General features: G+C 34.5%; 1 protein-coding gene and 1 long non-coding RNA gene across 4 annotated transcripts in view; one reads left to right on the forward strand and one right to left on the reverse strand.

The window, feature by feature from the left end:
- Nucleotides 1–21,067, forward strand: part of HLTF (helicase like transcription factor) — a 59,720-nt gene extending 38,653 nt beyond the window's left edge. For both annotated transcript variants that reach the window (XM_060149657.1, XM_060149658.1), the window contains exons 16-25: nucleotides 1,260–1,398; nucleotides 2,046–2,181; nucleotides 4,341–4,520; nucleotides 9,283–9,407; nucleotides 9,885–10,063; nucleotides 11,364–11,489; nucleotides 11,804–11,916; nucleotides 12,348–12,528; nucleotides 15,894–15,974; nucleotides 18,291–21,067. In XM_060149657.1, the coding sequence (XP_060005640.1) occupies nucleotides 1,260–1,398; nucleotides 2,046–2,181; nucleotides 4,341–4,520; nucleotides 9,283–9,407; nucleotides 9,885–10,063; nucleotides 11,364–11,489; nucleotides 11,804–11,916; nucleotides 12,348–12,528; nucleotides 15,894–15,974; nucleotides 18,291–18,443 (1,413 nt within the window). In that variant the 3' untranslated portion in view covers nucleotides 18,444–21,067. The remainder of the gene's footprint in view (nucleotides 1–1,259; nucleotides 1,399–2,045; nucleotides 2,182–4,340; nucleotides 4,521–9,282; nucleotides 9,408–9,884; nucleotides 10,064–11,363; nucleotides 11,490–11,803; nucleotides 11,917–12,347; nucleotides 12,529–15,893; nucleotides 15,975–18,290) is intronic.
- LOC132520878 (uncharacterized) lies at nucleotides 23–20,071 on the reverse strand. Of its 2 annotated transcripts, XR_009540643.1 has the most exons (4): nucleotides 19,866–20,071; nucleotides 1,915–2,150; nucleotides 983–1,066; nucleotides 23–499 (listed from the first exon to the last, which is right to left on the reverse strand). It is a non-coding gene; the product is annotated as an uncharacterized LOC132520878 (long non-coding RNA). The 2 variants fall into 2 exon arrangements; XR_009540644.1 differs by lacking the exon at nucleotides 1,915–2,150 and having other exon boundaries at nucleotides 19,866–20,043.
- Nucleotides 21,068–22,400: the final 1,333 nt, after the last annotated feature.

A 22,400-nucleotide genomic window follows, 5' to 3' on the forward strand; every position in this document is an offset into this window, starting at 1 on the left:
ATTAAAATTTATTTTACCTATATCTTGTTACTTTTTAAAGTGTAGCTGCTGGAAAATTTAATATGACATACGTGGCTTGCATGACATTGCTATTCGACAGTGCTGCTCTAGTCGCTTTTTGCAGAAGCATTCATGTGCATACATATCCACATAATTTTGTATATAATTTCAGGAACTGGTAGGAGTGCCCTAAATCCCATCCATGCGTTCTAGCCCCAAATTAAGGATCTCTAAATCAGGAGTTTCACAGGTTTCTTCAGGTGCGGCATTTACCACACTATGTGCACAGATTTGCCATACTGTACAGATGGGGAAACTTGAGCATCAGGCTGTCCTCACAGCCCAGCAGCTGAGCCCAGGGACTTCATCTGCTGGGGTGTGGGGCTGCCTGGCCCTCCTGTACTGGTGTGGAGGGCTGGCACTGGGGGTCACCTTTTGGAGGGTGATGCTGCAGCTCTGCCTTTCTAGTCCCCCCAAGAGAAAATTGTTTTTGAATATTCTGCAAAAAAAAAAAAAAAGAACAAGGTTTGACTTCCTTTAGATAATAATTTAGGAATATTTTATATTTAGAACACTTAAATTTTAAAATCTGAATTGTAATTAAGTGTATATAGCAATTTGCAAATGAATTCTTACTTTTTCTGATATTCTGGAATATTGTTTTCTGTCATAGTGATTTGATAATTGTTTATCTCAATTTAAAAATAAGCTTTTTTGTATCTGAAATTTGTTTCCCAGTTCATTTAGAATTCTAATTGTTGTTTGCCTATAATTCCGGTTAAGTTAAAATGTTTTCCAAAATACTTTACTATAAAAATTTTAGTCTTTAGGTAAGAACATTAACTTTTACATAAAAGTAATTATGTTATATTCAAATAATTCTTTTTACTGACAATCTTTATATCATCATATGTTTGAATCTGAGGCAGAATAAGAATAGCTCAGTGTTTTGAACCAAGGTCTCATCAGAGAGCTAGATTACCTGGGTTTGAATGCTAGCTCTGCCCTTCATAGCTGTGGTACTTTGAGCAACATACGTCACACCTTGGTGCTTCAATTTTCTCATCTGTAAAATAGGAGTAATAATACTTCATAAGTTTGTGAACATTTAATAATTTAATATATGTAGTGCTTAAAGCAGTACCTACCACATAGTAGGTGATGATATTAAAGAATAACAACTCATATTACTTATTAAATTACATAAAGTATTACTTTACTTTCCTGTGTTTTTGATTCATATGAAACATTTATTTCAGACTAAAGCTGATAGTCCACTACATAGCATAAGGTGGCTAAGAGTGATCCTGGATGAAGGACATGCCATACGAAATCCAAATGCTCAGCAGACAAAAGCTGTACTTGATTTAGAAGCAGAAAGAAGATGGGTATTGACAGGTAATGATAAAAAATGAATTCGCAAATACGTATGGTTAAGTAAGTTATGAGGTAACTTTGTAAACTTCAAGTGGATATAAAGTCTCTCCCAAAAATCAATTATAGAAATCATTTAATAAAACATTTTGACTTTTTTTATAACTGCCCATGATACAGCAACATTTGAATTATAGTTCATTTATGGGACAGTCACTATACTTATTTTTGAACTTTGGAACTCTAGACACTTTAATCCTCCAATTAGAATCTTGATTTCTCTACTTCCCATCATGGAGCTTGTTTGCTACTCATGAACCTGTACTGGAAGATGGGGACGAGAATATAAACTCAGATTAGTTTTTTTCTTCTTGCTAGTGCTGCTGATTTAAAAATCAAATAAGCAAATGTTCTTGTTAAGGAGAAAGTTGAGTTTACGGGGTCTGTGGTCTTTTTGTTAGTATGGCAAGTGAGAGCTAAAAATCAGAGCCAGACTGTATTTTGAGATTGTGTATATGTTTAACAAAGGGTTATACTCACAGCTTAATAGTTAGTGGGTGCGCTTAGAACGAAGTGCCCATTTTCAAGTGTTGTCTCCGTTGATTGGGCCGGTGGATATTTTGATTGTGTATTCTGGCTATAGAGTTATAACAGTTTTCTGTTCTTTTTAGGCACTCCAATTCAGAATTCTTTAAAAGACTTGTGGTCTCTTCTTTCCTTCTTAAAACTTAAACCATTTCTTGATAGAGAATGGTGGCATAGAACAATACAGCGTCCTGTCACAATGGGAGATGAAGGTGGACTTAGGTAAGTAATTTCAGGACAACTGATTAATATTAGCTACAAATAATTGTTCGCAGCTTGAAGCAGTTGCCACTGTCATTACTATTTTAACCTGACTGTTGGCTTTCCTCTCCAAAAAGTGTTTACGGCTTAATGTCTTTGACTGTCAAAAATCTGATGATTCTTTTTTGGGGGGAATAAATATTTCTACCTACCACTAAAAGGTTAACCCTCCTTTCCCCTGATTTTAGTCAGAACTGTGAAGGCAGAGCTATATGGTCTTCGTGTGTTGCTCTTACCCTCAAAACCACCATTAATAAATTAAGTAGTGACAGGAAAAACATTATATGCTCAGAGAATCCAATATGCACTAAATTTTCATAACTTACCTTGTATAGCAGTGGTCCCCAACCTTTTTGGCACCAGGGACCAGTTCTTGGAAGACAGTTTTTCCACTGACGGGGGCGGGGTGGGGGATGGTTTCAGGATGATTCGAGCTCATTATATTTATTGTGCACTTTATTTCTATTATTATTACATTGTACTATATACTGAAATAATTATACAACTCACCATAATGCAGAATCAGTGGGAGCCCTGAGCTTGTTTTCACTTGCCACTCACTGATAGGGCTTTGATGTGAGTCTGCAAGCAGTCGATTTATTGTGGTCTCTGTGCAGTCACACCTCTCTGCTAATGATACTCTGTATTTGCAGCCACTCCTCAGCACTAGCAACACCACCTCAGCTCCACCTCAGATCATCAGGCATTAGATTCTCATAAGGAGCACGCAGCATAGATCCCTCACATGCGCAGTTCACTGTAGGGTTCGTGCTCCTATGAGAATCTAATGCCGCTGCTGATCTGACAGGAGGCGGAGCTCAGGCGGTAATGCGAGCGATGGGGAGCGGCTGTAAATACAGATGAAGCTTTGCTCGCTCATCTGCTGCCCACCTCCTGCTGTGCAGCCTGGTTCCTAACAGGCCATGGACAGGTACCGGTCCATGGCCTGGGGGTTGGGGACCCCTGTTGTATAGCTTTATATAGTGATAGCTGAATGATGTGGTAATACAGTGGCAGTAACAAGAGTTTTACAAGACAGAAAGTTGTTTCTGGTGGAGATAGATAAAAACTCAACTTCTCATAAATATCAACGTGCTGATAGCCGTTTTGCAAGGTACTAGGCTAATGTTCAAATTTTTTGCCTGGATCAGTGGTTTTCAGACAGAGCGTTTAGGATTCATTAGCATTTTGTGAAGTCATAAAGATGGCAGCTAGCATTATAGCTGTTCATTAAAGAAAATGAAATAGAGTAGAAGATTTAGGAAAATAGCAGAGTGCATCACACACAGTATTGTTTTGTGAAATGTTTGTTTCTGTTATATGTATATGTGTTTTTGTATGTTTGATGGATGGAGTAAAATATGTTTCTTACTGTGGGTTACAGTGAAAAAGATTCAAAAGCCACTAACCTAGTTTGCAGTACTGTCTACTTGATTCCTCAGAACCAACTAGTTAAATTCTGATTTAAGAAATTGTATTTATATTTCAGTGTTAGGAAAAAATCTTTTTTTAAAGAGTTGCTTCCTTTTTTTTTTTTTCTGATATTGAGAAGATTGTAAAGGCTGTAGAATCTAGAAGGCATTTATCCCTCTTCTGAATTGTCTCATCATGTTTTTATTTTTGGCATTCATTACTTTATAAAAATTACTTATTTATGTACCTTGATTTTCATATTACTGGAGAAGTTTTTGAAGATAAGATCTTACTCATTTATATATTTATGATGTTTAGTATAATGCCTTGCGCTTAATAGCTACTTTTTAAGAATTTGAGTGTCAAACTTTGGGTAGTGTAGTTGACAGAATTGAGAAGGAAAAAGAGGGTTAGTGATTAGAAAAACGGGGAGAAGAGCTTAAGAAAAATAAGGACAGGATAAAAGATTAAACTGTGACAGGTACTGAATTGAGGGCAAATTTAAATGTATTTTGTTACTATAATTTTCTCTTTGTAGAATATGTCTGTCATTATAAGATTAGATAAAACCCCAAATAAGTGTTTTTTTTTTAAATCTTTACTAAGGTTATAGAATGGTAATAGATTAAGATATTCTTTTTCGTCCTCATTGAATTAACTTACAGAGAAATAAAAAGTTTTGTGATTATTTCTTTTATTTTGATTAGGCGTTTACAGTCCCTAATTAAAAATATTACACTTAGAAGAACAAAGACAAGCAAAATTAGAGGAAAACCTGTTTTGGAGTTACCAGAACGTAAAGTATTTATTCAGCACATTACACTTTCAGATGAAGAGAGGAAGATTTACCAGTCTGTGAAAAATGAAGGCAGAGCTACTATTGGAAGGTATGGAGAAAGAAAGTCATTTTAGAAATTAGTTTTTATTTTCTTTGTTAACTTTAATTGAATAGCATTTTTTAGTTATGTTAGCAATAAAGTCTTATTAAGTGCACTGAAGTATAATTTGTTTTTTTTTAACTATTTACTTTTTAACAAATTAATAATTGAAGTGAGTGAAATAATATAATAATTCACCAGGTAAGTAATTCCTTAAGTTAGGAAAAAAGTTTATGTGAAATGGCAAGTCTTGGATTGCTAGTCAGAAGACCTTGCTTGCTTCTATTCCTGGTTCTGTGTCATGCGAGAAGATTAAAAACATTGAGAGAAGTATATCTAGAGAAGGACTAAAACTTGGGGAATGTTCCACATTAAAGACATAGGAAAATAAAGAGGAGCCACTGGAAGAGATTCTATCAAGGGGAGATGTATGAAGAAAGTAGAGAAACTGTTACAGAATTCCAGTAAAGACTGTAATCAAGAAAGAATATATGGTCAGTAGTGTCACATAGTGCAGAGACTTAGTAAAGGCTATTTACAATAATTTGGTGATTCAGAAGTTACTGGTATAAACTCCCAGAATGGTTTCACTAGAATGATGAGATATGTAGCCAAATTGTAGGAGTAAAGGGATTGCAAAGAAGTAGCCAGCTGTAGGGGTAGACCATTTTTCACGAAGTTTGTCTTTAAAAGGAAGAAGACTGGTAGATAGGATTGACAGTTGGCTGCTGGATCAGTTTTTTGATGGTTTTATTTGTGTAATTGCTTTGAGAGGAAGAGAACATGGAAGAGACTACAGATAGAAAAGAGAATAAAACAAATTGATGGAGAAAAATAAAGCCTACTATGGAGGTAAATAATATCAAGAGTACAGTCAGTGAACTATGAGACAAGATATCTACAGAATAAGGCAGTGGGAAGTTGAGGAAGGTAGACTGGATTTTCAGCCGTTGCAAAAAGTAAGGTTTTTAGAGTGGTAGACAGGCTCCACATGGTATTGGATCTATGTAAAAGTTAAATTAGTACGACTTTCCAACCACACATGGAAATCTGGAACTAGGAGCTGATGAAGTGTAGATTAAAGGTATTGGGGATTGGTAGGTGAGAAATTCTAGTCTAAGCAAGAGCATGTTTGATGTGAATGCATGAAGGAACCAGAATGAATAGGAGACAAGTGAAGGCAGGACAGGGTTGAGAATATAGGGGAATCTTCAAAACATGAGAACTTCAGTGAGGTACAAAGCAGGTTTAATAGGAATTAGGAATATTGAGAAAGATTGTTCTAAGCAAGCGATTTCAGAGTTGAAAATCTTTGCAGTGGTGATTCAAATTTCCTTCATATTCATTCTTTCAACCAAAATTTATTAAGTGCCTGTGTGCCAGGCACTGTTGTACACATTGGGATACAGCAGAGTAAAGCAGACAAAAATCTCTACCCTGAAGGAGTTTATATTTCAGTGGGAGGTAACAGATGATTAAAAAATTAAGTTTTATGGAAAAAAAGTAAAGCAGAGAAAGGAGGTGAGGGAGCACTGAAGCTGTTTTTATAGGGTATTCAGGGAAGATGATTTCACTTGAGAAGGTGATATGTGGGAAAAGATGTAAAGGAGATTGGGGTTGGCGGGCATTTCTGGCAGAGGGGAACAGCAAGTGTAAAGGCCCTGAGTTGGGAGCATACCTGGGGAGCTTGAGCAACAGAGAGGCAAGTGTGGCTGGATAATATGAGCAAGGCGGAAAATAGTGATGATGTCAGAGAGCTGTTGGCGTGGGGGTGGGTGCAGTTATGTAAGGCATTGTGGCGTATTGGAAGAACTTCGGCTTTTACTGTTCATGAGATTTGGGAACCTTTGAAGGAAGGGTTTTGAACCACGAGTGACTTAATTTTACTTATATTTTTAAAGGATAACTGGCTGCTGTGTTAAGATTTACATTGTAGAGTCAAGGCATAAGTAGGGAGAACAGCGGCAAAAATCAGAGTAAGAGATGATGGTGTTTTTTTTTTAACTACAGTAGTAGTGATGAAGGGGGTGAGAAATGCCCGGATTCTGTTACATTTTGAAGGTAGAGCCAACAGAACTTGCTGATTGATATAGTATGGGGTGTGAGAGAGAGGAGTGAAAGATAACTGCAAGGTTTTTCACATGAGTGGCTAGAAGGATGGGATTGCCGTTTGCAGAATAGGTCTGTAGGGAGGAGCAGAGTTTTCTCAGGGAAGATGAGAAACTCAGCTTTGGGCACATTGATTGTGTGATGCCTGTGTGACTTCCAAGTGGAGATGTCCCATAGTCAGTTGGATATGAGATTAGAGTTCATGGGAATGCTCTTGGTTTGATATAAATTTGAAAGTCACCTGTGTGTAAATGGTACTTTTAGCCGGGAGACTGGATAAGATCACCAAGAGAGTGAGTGAAGTTAGAGAAGAGTTCTAACAAGACAGGTGTAGCTGGTGAGGTAGGAGGAAACTTCTACTTCGGTATCTGGCGCTCAAAAGAAATTTCTTAAACTGAAATATTCATTTTCAGTGTAAGAAGCGGTGCCAGGGAGTAATTAGACTATTGGTAAATGTTATTCTGTTTGAAAAGGTTGAAAAAGAGTAACTTTATTGAAACTGTTCTCAGAGAAAAAATGTTATTTAAAAAATATCTTAATAGGTAGTACATTTACTAACATTTATTGAGCACTTACTACGTGTTATGCATTCATCTGAGAGCTTTATGTGTATTAATTCACAACAATCCTATTAAGTCAGTACAGGGATTACCTACATTTTACAAATGAAGGATCCGAGGCACAGAGCAGTTAGGTGACTTACACTGTGTCACACAGCTAATGAATGACAGAGGTGGTGTTTAAATTCAGGTAGTTCGGTTCTAGAATTTGTAAGTTCAATCTTTATATTGCCTATTCCTTGCATTCTTGAATACTGAGAAGCATTTGTTGCCATAATACTACTCTTACATATCAGCAGATATATATCATTTACCATAGTCCAGCACTATTCTAAATGCTTTGCATATGCTAACTCTTTTAATACAACAGTCCTATGAGGTATGTATTATACCACTGTTACAGCTGAGGAAGCTCAAGACACAGGTTGAGAAACCTGCCCAAGTTTTCACAGTTAAATTGACAGAGCCAGATTTTGAATTCAGACAGTCTAGCTCTAGAGTCTGTCCTCTTAACCATTAGGCTATATTTCTCCTATTGCCTTAATACTTTAATACCAGATTGCCTTGGTATATAATTTTTGGATCTCCCATTGTTTCTTCAAAACCTGTATTGTCTTTGTTCTACTGTATTTTATATTGAATAGTTCCATGGAAAACCTTGATTTTTATTTTATTCTATTCTTTAAAGTCCAGGAATTTCACCAGGATCTCTGTTGATATTTTTATGGAACATGTGGTACCATTTAAATCTGTAGATTCCAGTCTTCCTGCACCCCCTTTTGGGAAAGTTTTCTTAAATACTGTTTTCTGTTCCATTATTTTATTTCTCTCTGTGTATGCTGGATATTCTTTTTTTCCCATAGGTATCATTTTATTCTAATCATTTACATCTTTCTGTTTAATTTTGCTTTTCTCAGTCCTGTTTCCCACAATCTTATGTTTTTATCAGTGGCTAGTCTCTTTTATGCTGGCTTCCCTGTGGCTTCCTCTGATAGTTTACTTTTCTCTTTCATACTTTTTAGCTGTACCAGCTCATCTTTGATCTCTATTTTGTTTTGCCATACCTTTTCAAGTTTTGTCTCTGCTTTAAGCTATTGGTGGTTTTTTTTTGGCGGTACGCGGGCCTCTCACTGCTGCGGCCTCTCCCGTTGCGGAGCACAGGCTCCGGACACGCAGGCTCAGCGGTCACGGCTCACGGGCCCAGCCACTCCGCAGCATGTGGGATCTTCCCGGACTGGGGCACGAACCCGTGTCCCCTGCATCGGCAGGCGGACTCTCAACCACCGCGCCACCAGGGAAGCCCTATTGGTGTTTTTTTAGGAGGAACTGTTTTATTGAGTGGTGTTAAATCATGGTAGCATTCTTGGTCATAATTTTTTTTTGCTCTGTGGCAACATTTTTCTGGTGAGTTTTCTTTCACTGCCATTTGTTCTCTCCCTTGCTCTTTGCTGATTGTTACTCATATATGAATGTCTTGAGCTCTTTCTGGACTAGCTATTTGCAAGAGATTCATATGACGGGACAGGAGTCATAGCTGTATCCTCGACTGGCAGGAAATATATCCTTATTTAATTATGACTCAGGGTTACATGTGAGTTCTTTCAGATTTTACTTGTGCTCATAAAACAGAGATCAGAAGCTTTAGGGTTCCTTACAATACGGAATGCTGTGGTTATAGTCTTTTCTGAAAACACAGTAGGGCCATGTGTTTCCTATTCAGCTTGCCTTCCCTCCGTCTTGGTATAAACTTGTCCAGGGGCGTTCAAGCCATGAGCCGTGCACATAAGAGATGGTGATTTCTCCTTAGGGCATGCTGTTTTGAAGAACTGTGCTCTGGCAGGTAGGTCTGCTTGAGGTCTGCAGTCATCTCTCAGTATCTTCCTTTTTGACTTCTGCAGTTGGCAGCCATTTCTCATATACTTTGCTTTATTGTTATAAATCTCTCCTGGTTTCATTAAAGATAGAGTTTACTTTTCTGTTTTCCATTCATGTTTTGAAGTGATTTCCAGGGAAGAAAAAAACAATGCACTTGTTGCACTGTTTCAGAATAGGAAATACTATTGCTTAGAGGCCTTCATAATATTCAGTGTTTTTACCTCTAGGTATTTTAATGAAGGGACTGTCCTTGCACACTATGCAGATGTCCTGGGTCTTTTGCTTAGATTGCGGCAGATTTGTTGTCATACTCACCTTCTTACAAACGCAGTGTCTTCCAGTAGTCCCTCAGGTAGGTAAATGTGGTTGGTTTACACATCATATTTATTAGAGATATTTAAATCAGAATGAGACATTTTTCATATGGCCTAAATTTAGTTTGTCAAATGGACATTGATTTTAGAATAGGACTCAACTAGAAATATACTCAAGAACCTCTCAACAATGAAATGGAATATTAATGAGGTTTTCAAAGATTTCCAGTGATAGTCTTAGAAGAAAGGTTCAAATTGGATCAGCCTTTTATTCTGTGGTAGTACCCACAGACGGTGTTACAGTGATGTTTCTGTGTAAGGTATGTTATGTGGAGCTTCTGAATTTTTCTTAAAATTTCACATTTAAATCATGCTTTTTGCCTGTGATAATAAATAAATAAGTAAAAAGACTTAAGACTACCCAAGCAAAACTTTTCTCTATATAAGGAAGATTAAGATTGTCTAGTCATATTACAAGTCTTGCTCTGAAATTAATTTTTCAGCCTTTTCTCTAGGAAATGATACACCTGAAGAACTACGAAAGAAGTTAATAAGGAAGATGAAGTTAATTCTGAGCTCAGGTTCTGATGAAGAATGTGCAATTTGCTTGGATTCTTTAACGGTTCCTGTCATAACACATTGTGCACACGTCTTTTGTAAACCCTGCATTTGCCAGGTCATTCAGAATGAGCAGGTTAGTTTTATGCTGAATACAAATTCAGTGTTTGATGGAGTGGTGTTGCAGTGTTGAGTGTAATGAAAACCCAAGTCCAACAGAGACTATAAAGAGTTTTGCACTTGGATTTACTAGTGCACCTTTTATATATAGTTAATTTTATCAGTGTTTTAATAGATATGTTTCATTATAATTAAGCCCTTTTAATATAAAAAGACATTTTTTGGAGGTATATTTCACAGTCAATATTTTAGTTCTACTAACTCTTTAGCTCATCTTTGTCTAAGAAATAGATTGATAATGTGAGACACAAAGGTAATTTAAAATTTTCTAGTAAAACAGATGAAGTTAATTCTTATAATGCATTTTTATTTATCCAGTATATCTAAAATATAAAAAATTAATGAGATACCTTACATGATTTTTTAAAACTTAAGTGTTCAAAATTCAGTGGTATTGTGCACTTAGAACACATCTCAATTTGTCTTTACCACATTTCAGCAGCTTAATTGCCATGCATGGCTGTTGGCTACTATAGCTAGGTAGGTCTAGATTCATGTGAAGTGGAATAATCCTGTAAGCAATCCTTCTGAGGTATAATTTTTTAAAACATTTTTATTGAGATATAATATACATATAACGAAAAATGCACATCATGATTGTATAGCTCAGTGAATTATGAAGTAAACAAATCCATATAACTACCACCCAGATCTTCCTGTGTTCCTTCCCAATCATTACTCTCTCCCTCCTCTCTAAAGGTAACTCTACTATACTGACTTCTAACATTGTTTTAGGTTCAGAATCTTTTTTATTGTAATGGTATTTGGTATGTAGTTATTTTAGGTATAATCTTATTAGTATGCCTCGGTACAAAATGGACATGACAGATAACTGCTTTGAATGAACCTGATAGGACTTATCAGATCTGGACTGGCTTTATAGGCTATTAAGAAGGAAATCCTTCTTTTTTCTTCTAAAGAATAGTTCTATGCTATATTGTAATTAGGTTCAAGAAACTTATTCATGATTTATTTGTCTGAAAATAGTATAATATTTATTGTTTCAAGCTCTTGCTGCTAGTCAAGATCACCTACTTTTGCTTTTTTACCAATCCCACTTACTACATTAGAACATTATATCTGCCTGGAGTTCAGCATGTACACATTTATCTCAAATGGATGAATCTAATAAAAGGTTTAATAAAATGCTGGCTATTAGGGAAATAGAATTTACCATGCCTTTTAAAATTTTTAGGCAAATTTATATTTCTGTTCCTTTGTTAAGTGTCACTCGTACTTTGTTCTTTCTTATATAGCCACATGCTAAATGCCCTTTATGCAGAAATGATATACATGGAGACAATTTATTAGAATGTCCTCCAGAAGAATTGGCATGTGACACTGAGAAAAAGCCTAATATGGAATGGACATCCAGTTCGAAGGTAAATATACATGTGCAAATGTTTGAGTATTTGTTTTATGTTTATATAAAGAAATACCGTATTTAGAAATAGTAATTCTGCTTTTAATCCTGTCATTTGAGTATTATACTCTGTTTGTGGTTACTGGCTTTTTGTTTCTTTCTGGTGGTGAATTTGAGAGATGAGAGAAAGCATTCAGATGATAGTATTTTTTTTAGCCTCAATTTTTAAAAAAATTGGTGGTCTTTTACATTTGTATTTTAGGGAGATAACATGGCAGGACCTTTCTCTTCCAATTCAAAATGGAATCTAATGGGTATCCTAATTTTTTTCAGATTAACGCTCTAATGCATGCATTGATTGACTTAAGAAAGAAGAACCCCAACATAAAAAGTTTAGTTGTTTCTCAGTTTACAACATTTCTGTCTTTAATAGAAACACCACTCAGGTAAGTTCAACAGTGTTTCCCACTTGGAGCAAAAGGATTTTATATAAATGTTTTAATTTGGATAGCAAAAAATCATTATGTATGTTTTACCACTTTTATTCATTTCATCTATCTAAAATAACAGTAGCAATAAAGAATACTCCTGAGAACTTAGAATTTTAAAGATTAAGTCCTGAGTTCATAGGAAAAAGGTTGGCTGCAGGGCCTGACATATTAGTAGATGATTAGTAAATATTTGTCAGCAGAAATGAAAGAATTGGTTGAATGAAAAGATTACAATTACTTAACATGTTTTTTGTTTTTTTTTACATCTTTATTGGAGTATAATTGCTTTACAATGGTGTGTATGGAGTATAATTGCTTTACAATGGTGTGTTAGTTTCTGCTTTTTATAGTGTAGTGTTACTTGTCTCTTTTGTCCCCTCCATTAGAGCCTCTGGATTTGTGTTTACTCGTTTGGATGGTTCTATGGCCCAAAAGAAAAGAGTTGAATCAATTCAGTGTTTTCAAAACACTGAAGCAGGATCTCCAACTATAATGCTTCTATCCTTAAAAGCAGGTGGAGTTGGTTTGAATCTTTCTGCAGCTTCTCGAGTATTTTTAATGGATCCGGTAAGTAGTTTTGTAGACTTTTTGGTATGTTACTACTTCTTTAAAAAAATAAAAACAAAAAACTATTTGGTAAATACCTTTATAGTTGTAACTGTGAAAATTCTTAGGCAAACTTTAGAAATAGACACTAACTTAGTAAAAGTGTTTTAAGGGCTTTCTCTTAAGTGCTTTCCATATATCAGCTGAAATTCTCACAGCATCTCTGTGAGATGGATCTTGTTACTATCCCCATTTTACATGTGAGGAAACTGAAACATGGAGAAATGAAATAGCTTGCCCTATCACACAGCTAGTGATATACAAATCAGGATCAGAGTCCATGTTTATAAGTATTATGCTGTGCTTTCCTACTGCTCTTCTATATACAGAATAAGTTTCTGTTAACTAATGCTTTAGGGAAGTGTTTTCATTGATTCAGCCCATGAATCAATGAGATCTTACTTTGTGTCAGGGAATCTTACTGGCACAGGGAATCTGGATATAAACAAGATAGACAAAGTAGCCACCATCATGGTGCTAATAGTCTCAAGCTTTAACGTGCATAAGAATTAGGAAATGCAGTTTGACCTCTGTCTTCAGATTTAGGAGTTCTTGGATGAGACCCAGGAAACTGCATTTTTATATAGATCATAGGTGATTTTAGGTGCACATGGTCCAGCACCACAGTTTTAGAAACAAGTACCATTAATGGAATGCTTTGGGTAAACTTTAATGTCTAACACAGTGTAATTACTGTGCGCAATACAGGTCTAGGGGTAGAGTGGGAGTTAAAATTCACTCTGAACTTGACACATCAAACTGTGTGACTTAGAGTTGCATCCGCACAGGAGCACTTTTTTTCTGATTGCACAAAGGGGCTTTTTGGACTGGAAGCACTCTGAGCTAATTCAGTTTCTAATTTGCATTGGCCACTGTTTGGGCTGGAGGTAACCCTGTGCTGTTTCTGTGCATTCACAGATCTAAGGTTTGTGGTTTTAGCTTGCTGCCTGAAACTCAGAAAATTCATAACAAAGAAATTTTACTAAGATACAAATTTTGAGTTATTCTGGTTAGGCTATCTAGTTGAAGCATGTACCTGTTACCAAGGCTTTTCTTCCTCACCTGAGGGTAACCTTTCCAGTAATATTAAAACCAGAGCCATACTTAGGCATTCATGGGTTTCATGTTAATGCCATCGGGATGGCAGTGGTCTGTCGTATTTTCTTGCCTTAGTTCTGTGGATGAAGTTTTAAATCTTTGCTAGAGTTTTAGTATTATGGTTATTATAAAAAATATGCATTGTAACTGCAAGTTAAGTTACATGTTAGCTAACCAGATGATAATTCTTTAGAAGCTGACTTGTGGAACAGATTCCCAAATTATTATTTTTTGGTTATAATCTTAGTACTTCATAAGGAAGAGGTTGTTAATATAAAATACAGTAATTTAATTAGTATTGTAAAGTTGACCAGAGACTAAACTCTTTAACAGTTATACTTTTAGAAAACTTACAGAATGTTTTAGCAGTTCATAGTAAGTTGGTTGTTTTTCATTGAACATTTCAAGTTTTCAGATATTGTTTCTAACTTTAAAACAAAAGCCAGGTCCTAGAAAAATAAGATTCAGTAAAAAAAAAAACATTGCTCATGAAGATTTTTACCTCTTTGTCGAGTATTATATAAATGTTAAGATTTATTTGTATTTTGATGTTTCATTGTGAGCTTTTTTTTTTCATTATGAGCTTTTGATAAAGTTAATTGCTTCCTTCATCACTACATAAGAGAATGGGGGCTATCAGTTTTACATTATCATAAAGTAAATTTTATTATACATTTAGTCATACTTGATGCATACTGCCGTCTCAACATGAGGTTCCTAGACAAAAGACAGCAGAGAGGAACATTTTATCTGAGCTCTTAGTATAATGGTTTCAAAATGGGTCCAATTGTAAAATACAAAATATTCACAGAATATGACTGTCAGTTTCATAAGGTAAATAAGTCCTTTAAATCTAACTTTTATACCGAAAAACAATCCCCAAATCAAATTATAGCAAGTTAAGAGTAAAATCTCCTTTTCTCTCAATCTCAAGGGAACTTTATTTTTTATTTTTATTAAAAAAAATTTTTTTGGCTGCGCTGGGTCTTCGTTGCTGTGCGTGGGCTTTCTCTAGTTGCTGCCCAGGGGGGCCACTCTTCACTGCAGTGTGCAGGCCGCTCACTGTAGTGGCCTCTCCTGCTGCAGAGCAGAGTCTCCAGGCATGTGGGCCTCAGTAGTTGTGGCTCACGGGCTCTAGAGCGCAGGCTCAGTAGTTGTGGCACACGGGCTTAGTTGCTCCGCAGCATGTGGGATCTTCCTGGACCAGGGATCAAACCCGTGTCCCCTGCATTGGCAGGCAGATTCTTAACCAGTGCGTGCACCACCAGGGAAGTCCCTCAAGGGAACTTTAAAAAGAAGAAAATAACTGCCTAAGTTGTACTATAAACTTGTCATCTACATATTAATTTATGATTTTGTTTCTATTTTCAGTTGGTACTTTGCTGTATAAATGTTCCTTTTCTCCAGAACACCCTGTTTTCAGCTTCAAGAGTCATCCCATAGTTTAGTTGAAAACTTAATGATCCCCTACCCTGACAATTCATGTTATTTCAAAACCACTTGACTCCTATCTTTCTAGACTGAAGAGCTCTATATCTTTTTTGCTTATCTTCCCTTTTCAGTGCTTCATTGTTTTATTCTTCACTTTAAGACAGTCCCCGTGATAATGCCAATGTTAGTTAGCTAATGTTACTTTTTTAGTTCAAAATAGATACTGAAAATTGTATGGCAGAGTCTTAAATAATTTTTAGGACTTCTCATTACTCCTGAAATCTTTTTTTGTGCTTTTACATAATGAAAGGAGGAAAATGAAAGAAAAGAACCAAACACCAGCAGAAAAGGAGAAACCTTTTTCATAAATGGACTCAATTACCTATCTTTTCTGATGTATATTAAGTAATTTAAGAGAGCGTATAAACTTCCTCTGTTAAGCAGACATAGTTTGATTGTAAAATGGGTGGGGGTGGGGGATGAGAAAGATATTATTTGATTAATCAGCAATCATTTATACTGTGTGCTTTCTAGGTATCAGGCCCTGTATTAGATACTAGAAGCGGTGTAGTGAAATGACAGGGGAGAGAATACCTGCCTATCATAGTAGTGATGGGGGGAGGTAGTCAGGGGCTGTGTGGAAATTTTCGTCCCCAGAGCATTTACAATGTCACTATCTGAATTCATTCAGAAAGATTTCAGTTAGTAAAAGGTGAATGAATAATACTGCAACAAAAGGACTTGTGCAGAACACTCACAGATCAGGGTGGTAATTATTCAACTCATGGTCTTATTAGGCCTGGAATCCAGCTGCTGAAGATCAGTGCTTTGACAGATGCCATAGACTTGGCCAGAAGCAAGAAGTCATTATCACGAAGGTGAGTTTTTAAGACATCTATTTTAAATAAGGTTTTCAAAATTATACAAATAATGCATGAATATATTGTAAAAGATTGAAATAGAATTATGCAAACTATGAAGATCATCTTTATTCTGTTTAGAAGGAAGCTACCATCAGTAGTTTAACATGCTAGTCAAAGTTTTTCTGTTTACATACATTCATACTTACGTATATGTGTAAATTTCAAAAATTTCTTAAGATAAATGGGATCATACTTTATTATTTTGTAGTCTGTGTTTTTCCCCCCTGAACAGTATATGTTGGAGACTACCCTGTAAGAACATACAGATCAAACTTATTATTATTCTGTCGTGGTAGACAGGCAACATAATTACATCTAATTTATTTAACCAGTTCAATTTTTGCTAATAAAAACACTCCTATAAGGAGCATTAGGTGCATCTTTGTGCATATGTACAAGTACAGTATTTCTTCAGGATGGGTTAAGAAAACTAGAATTCTGGATTTAGAATCTTATTACATAACTATCAAGTTGTTTTCAAAATAGGCTTTATGATATATGAGAATGATGTAAATTTATGCTTATAAGATGGTCAAAAAGTGACCTTCTAATACTCATTTACCTAAGACCTTTAGCATATTTGACATATCTCTTGTTAATTTTTTTTCTGTGAATTGCTTGCTTGTATCTTTTGCCCAGTTTTCATAAAGTACAAATATAGTTTTATAGTATAAAGTACTTCTTTATAAATTCTGATTTTAAATGTTTTATATATGTTGGAAATTTTTTATTCCAGGCTCTTGCTTATCTTTGAACTTTATGTGCTTTTTGTCATGAAAAAGTTTAGAAATTTTTATCATTTAAAACGTATCAGCCTTTTTCTTTGTATCTTATGGATTTTGTTGTCTTTCTTAGAACAGAAGGCTTTATCTTCAAACTTTAAAAATGAATCTCCTGTAAATTATGTAAACTGGGAGTAGTGTTTTACAAAAATGTCAATAAAAATTGCCGTACTGAAAATTTGGAGGGAAAAGAAAGAATCTCCTGTGCTTCTGATTCTTTTGAAATATTTTACCTTTTGTTTATGATTCATGATATGGATCTAACTTTTTTTCAGATGAAAAATCATTTGCTCCATTACCATTTTTTTTGGAAAAGTCCATCGTTTTTTTCTACTGATTTGAAATGTCACTTTATCATAAACTAATTCATGGGTCTCTTTCTGGACTCTGTTCTGTTCCACTGATCTCTTTTCCTATTCCCAGGACAATATTTCTTTAATAATTACTATGGTTTTATAAAGTATGCTTTGATATCTAGTAGAGCAAAGTGCACTCATTACCCTTCTTTTTGAAAACTGTGTTGGTTATTAATATTGTTATTTACTCTTGAATTGAACTTTGGATTTGGATTACCAAATCCCACTTAAGAAATCTTGTTTGGGATTTATTGAATTTATGATTAATTGGAAAACTGTCATATTTATGAATACAGAGTGTTCCCATATAAGAACTTAGATAGTATCACTCTCCGTTTTTTTAGGTCTTTTATGTATTTTGGTAACATTTTATAACACAGCTTGTATTACAGTAACTGGGCGGTGTTGAATAGTAGTAATCACAGTAATCATTCTTGACTTGTTCCTATCTTTGTTGGGAATACTTTTATTGTTTTACATTTAATATGTTATTCTTGGTAAGTTTCTAGTAGATATCCTTAAATAAGGTTGAGGACATTTATTTCTGGGTTAATGAGGATTTTTTTTTAAAGTCAAGGTTTTTATCAGGAATAAACGTTGAATTTTATCAAATGCTTATCTATTGAGATGCTCACTTTTTTTTCTCTTAAATTTTTAATGTTATAAATTATACCAGATGAAGGCCTGTTCTTTCATTTCTGGGAAAATCTTATTTGGCTTTTTAAATATGTTACATTTATTTTGCTAATATTCCAGCTTCAGAGTTGCCTATAAAGTTTGCTTTTTTGGTGTGTTGCTCTTATCTTGATGATGGAGTTATAATATGTAACTTATGTCCTTACAGCTGTATTCTTTATACAGGAAAACTATATTGAGTGATAAGGGAAAATGGTGCTCATCTCTAGCTATCATATCATGTTCTAAATATTCTCACTGTATATTGAGAGAAAAGGGGGAGTGAAACAGTTTCTAATAGATTATTATTGACCATTTTTGAAAGCTACGTAATACTGTAAGAAAGCAGGTTCTTTTAAAGTATCATTTTCATCATGTCAATTTTTTTTAATTAAAGAATTCAAGTATTGTGACCTAAAAAGTACTTAACCAATTTAACTTTGTTTTTCTTTTTAAAGTTCATTGTGAAGGATTCTGTTGAAGAAAATATGCTGAAAATACAAAACACAAAGAGAGAACTTGCAGCTGGAGCCTTTGGAACTAAAAAAGCAGATGCTAGTGAAATGAAACAAGCTAAAATTAATGAAATCAGAACTTTAATTGATTTATAATTTGTGGGATTTGGTAAGGTCAGTTTAATTAGATATATACAGAAGTTTTGGAAATGCGAAAAATAGTTTTAGAAATGAGGTCTAGAGTATATCTTCTAAAAGGAGCATATCATTTTATATTAGTGAAGAGGTATTACTAATACATAATCTCCTTCTATATATGAACCTATTTTTAATGACAGTTCAGGTAGCAATAAGTTCTGTTATATACTGTGGCCTAAAATAATTTTTTGAGACAAAAAGTTACTTTTATTCAACTTTTCATATTATCTATGCTGAGTATTTTCATATATCTTCCAAGTACTCAGCTTTTTCATATTTCAGATAAGGTCAAACCTTTTATACTTTTGACCAAATAGTTATTTTCTATGTTGGACACATTTGGTTATTCACCAAAGTCTCCCATTTGTGATGCTGTGGATTCACAGTCCATGTAAACGATTAATATGTGCACAGACTATACAAGAGATTGATTTTATTGGACCTTCAAAAACCATATTTGCATTCCAGAACCTTAAATGAGAGACCAAAGTCCAGGTTAGCAAGTTACTTGTTTTTTTTTGTTTGTTTGGCTTTGTTCATGTATGTGTATGTATGTGTTTTGTTTTTGTTTTACAGTGTCATTGAGATAAAATTCACATAAGTGACTTACAATTTTATGTTCATGAGAATTGGGGATTGCGTTAGAGCACTATTTTCTCTGTTTTAGTCAGGTGGTACCATTCTTTTTGTTTCAGTGTAACTTGATGTATTAGTGTGTAAATACAGTCTGTGGGGGTGAGAAGGAACCAGTTCTGCCCAATTTGATTTGAATATTTAAATTATGGAATTGCTGGATAGATATTTCTATATATAGATAATTCTTATTTATGTAGTTTAAAAAAATAACTATAAATTTTTATAATTCAGAAGACTACTATATGTGAGAGGCATGATAATCTGGATGGAAGTTGGGCTGGATGACATCCAAAATTGTTTCAACTTTTAAAGACATCTTAATCCCTGAATGGAAAATTTTCTTTGTTATTGTGTTTAGAATCAGAATTTGATTTTGGAACTTCAGTAATTCACCCTTACATCTATCTGTAGAATTACTCATCTTTTTCCTACTTTTGTTAATAATCAAACTCACGGTAGTTGCCACAGAATCCTGGATGACTGTTTTAGTCACATTTAAAACAAACTATAAATTTATCAGTCAGGTTAGGTAGTCAGTGTTATTTTTTCCTTAAGGAATCTTTTTTTTTAATCCAAAGAAAGAAGAAATTACTTACTATAATAGGAGAAGCTTCATGTTTGATGATACAAATTTAAGAACCTTATATTTTACTTACAGTGTTGGAAGTGACTTAACTGAAAGATAAGAGGAGATTGGAGGCAGCGTTGTATTCTAGGGCACACAATCTTAGATTTAGCACATACCTTAGCAGCAAAATTCTTCCTTCTCTGTGCCCTGTCCTTTGCTCCAAAGGAACAGTGGATCAGACAGCAAGAATCTTCCCAGTCCCTTTTCTCTTCGGCAGCAGGTGAGGTAGAGGGCTGATGCAAAGGACAAACAGACCTTTCTGCAGGGATGAGAGTGGAATAATAACTTGAGGTTGGTCTACTAGCATAAGGAGCAATAGGGAAGTTCTTTACCTTGTAGGACTAGCATTGCACAAAATATCAGGTTGATCAGGATCTCATAAAATATGATATGTGGGTTCTCTATATACCAATACTCCAGTGAGATTAAGTATAAAAAGAGTTTGCAGCAAAAAACACAACCTACTCTTCTTGCTTACAAAGGCAGAGCCTTGCAAACTCACTGTAAAGGTGAAGACTTTGCTTGCTTCTTTACCCCAAACATTTACAGACTTGTGTTTTTAAACACATTCATAATGGTAAATTTGGCAAGTCATTTAAAAAATACCTTTTTTGGTTTTGTATAGTTCGATTAAGTGGTGTTAAATAAAAAAACAACAAATTCATCCTAAGAAAATATATAAACTACTGGAATGAAAAGTTCACATTATGTTTACGCTGTTAACTCTGTTTCATTACTACGTAGAGTAATAGCTTTAGAAACATCTTGAAAATATTGTATTCCCAGTTGTGGTTCAAACTGGATTTTGCTTTAAATTTAAAATTAATAAAAGTGAAAAAATTACTAGCTTCCTCAGTGCCGTAATTTTAATGAGTACTTTTTCTTTAAAGAACATTTAATCTTTCTTTATAAATCTCACACGTCTGTTCAGCTGTCTATATTATATAATTATTTTTTACTGAGAGTACATAAAAGTACTATGAGTAGCTGAGAATAACTGACTCATATTCCTACCCCTTTTTAATTTTACTAAATTTCAATTTAACTGGTTGACTTCTTATTTAGAAATCAGTGTATATATTTTTAAATTTTATGTTAAACGTCTCGATCTTCTTAAACATTAGTTTCAATTATTTTTATTTCCCCATCTGCCAGAAAAAAAGGAGTTGTGATCATAGCTATGTATAGTGGTATACTAGATAACACTCTCGATTATAGACTTTGCCCTAATTACAGCTCCAGGATTGGAAATAATCAGGAAAATAATCATCTTATGTTTAAAACCAGTGAGTACCAATAAATTTATACTCAGGCAGTGCATGTTTTCTGTTGGCATTCATTGGTGTGTTTTTTATTCATTTTATTTATATGCTTGCCAAAGTTCTGTTCATTAGTATTCGGAAGGAAGATTCATTAAAAACATGAGGACAAATGATATGTTTGGCTTATTAATAAGAATTCAAGTGCTTAACCTTAAGTTTTCAACAGTATTAACTTTAAAATATTTGCAAAAGGTGAAATACAACAGCTTTCCTTCATTTAATTCACCCGTAAGTATGTAGTAACCTCCTAACAAGTTCTACATTCTGGAATTTGTGACCTCATTTTTATGGTGCTTCTGAATAAAAAGACCCCAAAATTCTGATAGCTGTGAATAATGGTTGGGATGCTTCCCTGCAGTAATGTCTACTTCAAAGGGGAAACGGTTGATTAGAAATCCTGTAAGCAGACATAATGTTTTCTTCCATGTTAAAATATTCATAGTTATTGTGTGATAATAAGGGAGAACAGTCTTCTAGATGAAGCCATAATAATTTACTGCTTTTGAAAGGGTAGATGATATCTTATTCCCAGTCAGATCTTTTAATGGTTAAAATGGGATTTTAAAAAGTCTCTTTTCAGCTCCCTACTCAACCTTCTTGATCAAGAATTTTCTGACAAATTTAGACCTTTAAATTCTGCCTTTAAGTATGAAAATTGATTTCTACATGAAAATAATAGTTTTAATAATGTATGTCATTCAAATGTACATGGAACAGGACACCTCCATTAACCTGAACCAAGTTATAATAACTAGGCTACACTGGGACTTCATTTAGAAGGACAGCAAATACCAAAATGACTTCTTAGATTGGTAGATAAAACAAATTCTAGGGCATGTCTTTGCACTTTTGAAAAATGCAAAAATAGTGCATCTAGACTATTCCAAGAGGGTATTTAATGTGATAGATGTGATATTAAAAGTCATCAGAGAGATTATATATTAAAACATGTGCTCTATTTGCTAAAGCAGAGATAGGACTAGTGTTTTAGGGAAGTTTCCAGTAAGTCTACCATCTTTCAGCATTCTAGTTTATTAGAAAGGCAGATAAAATTAACTAGGATATAGTTTCCTGAATGTTTAAACTAATTTACCCTTTTTGTTAGGGTAGGGAAGGGCTATTCCCTAATAGTACATTGTAGGATTTTAATTTTTTTTTCTCGGCACTGGTATCAATATATTGATAAAGGTAAGTTAAATATTTCATGAGAAATGGTCTAGTGAAGGCCACTTCATATGTTTCTTGCAGGTACAGGTGAAAGCAAGAATTAAGAAAAAACATTGATTTTATGCATGAATCATAGACCTCGATCAAGCTTGGAGCTCATCT

Source organism: Lagenorhynchus albirostris, chromosome 5 (genome assembly GCF_949774975.1).
Source record: "Lagenorhynchus albirostris chromosome 5, mLagAlb1.1, whole genome shotgun sequence".
NCBI classification, from domain to species: Eukaryota; Metazoa; Chordata; class Mammalia; order Artiodactyla; family Delphinidae; genus Lagenorhynchus; species Lagenorhynchus albirostris.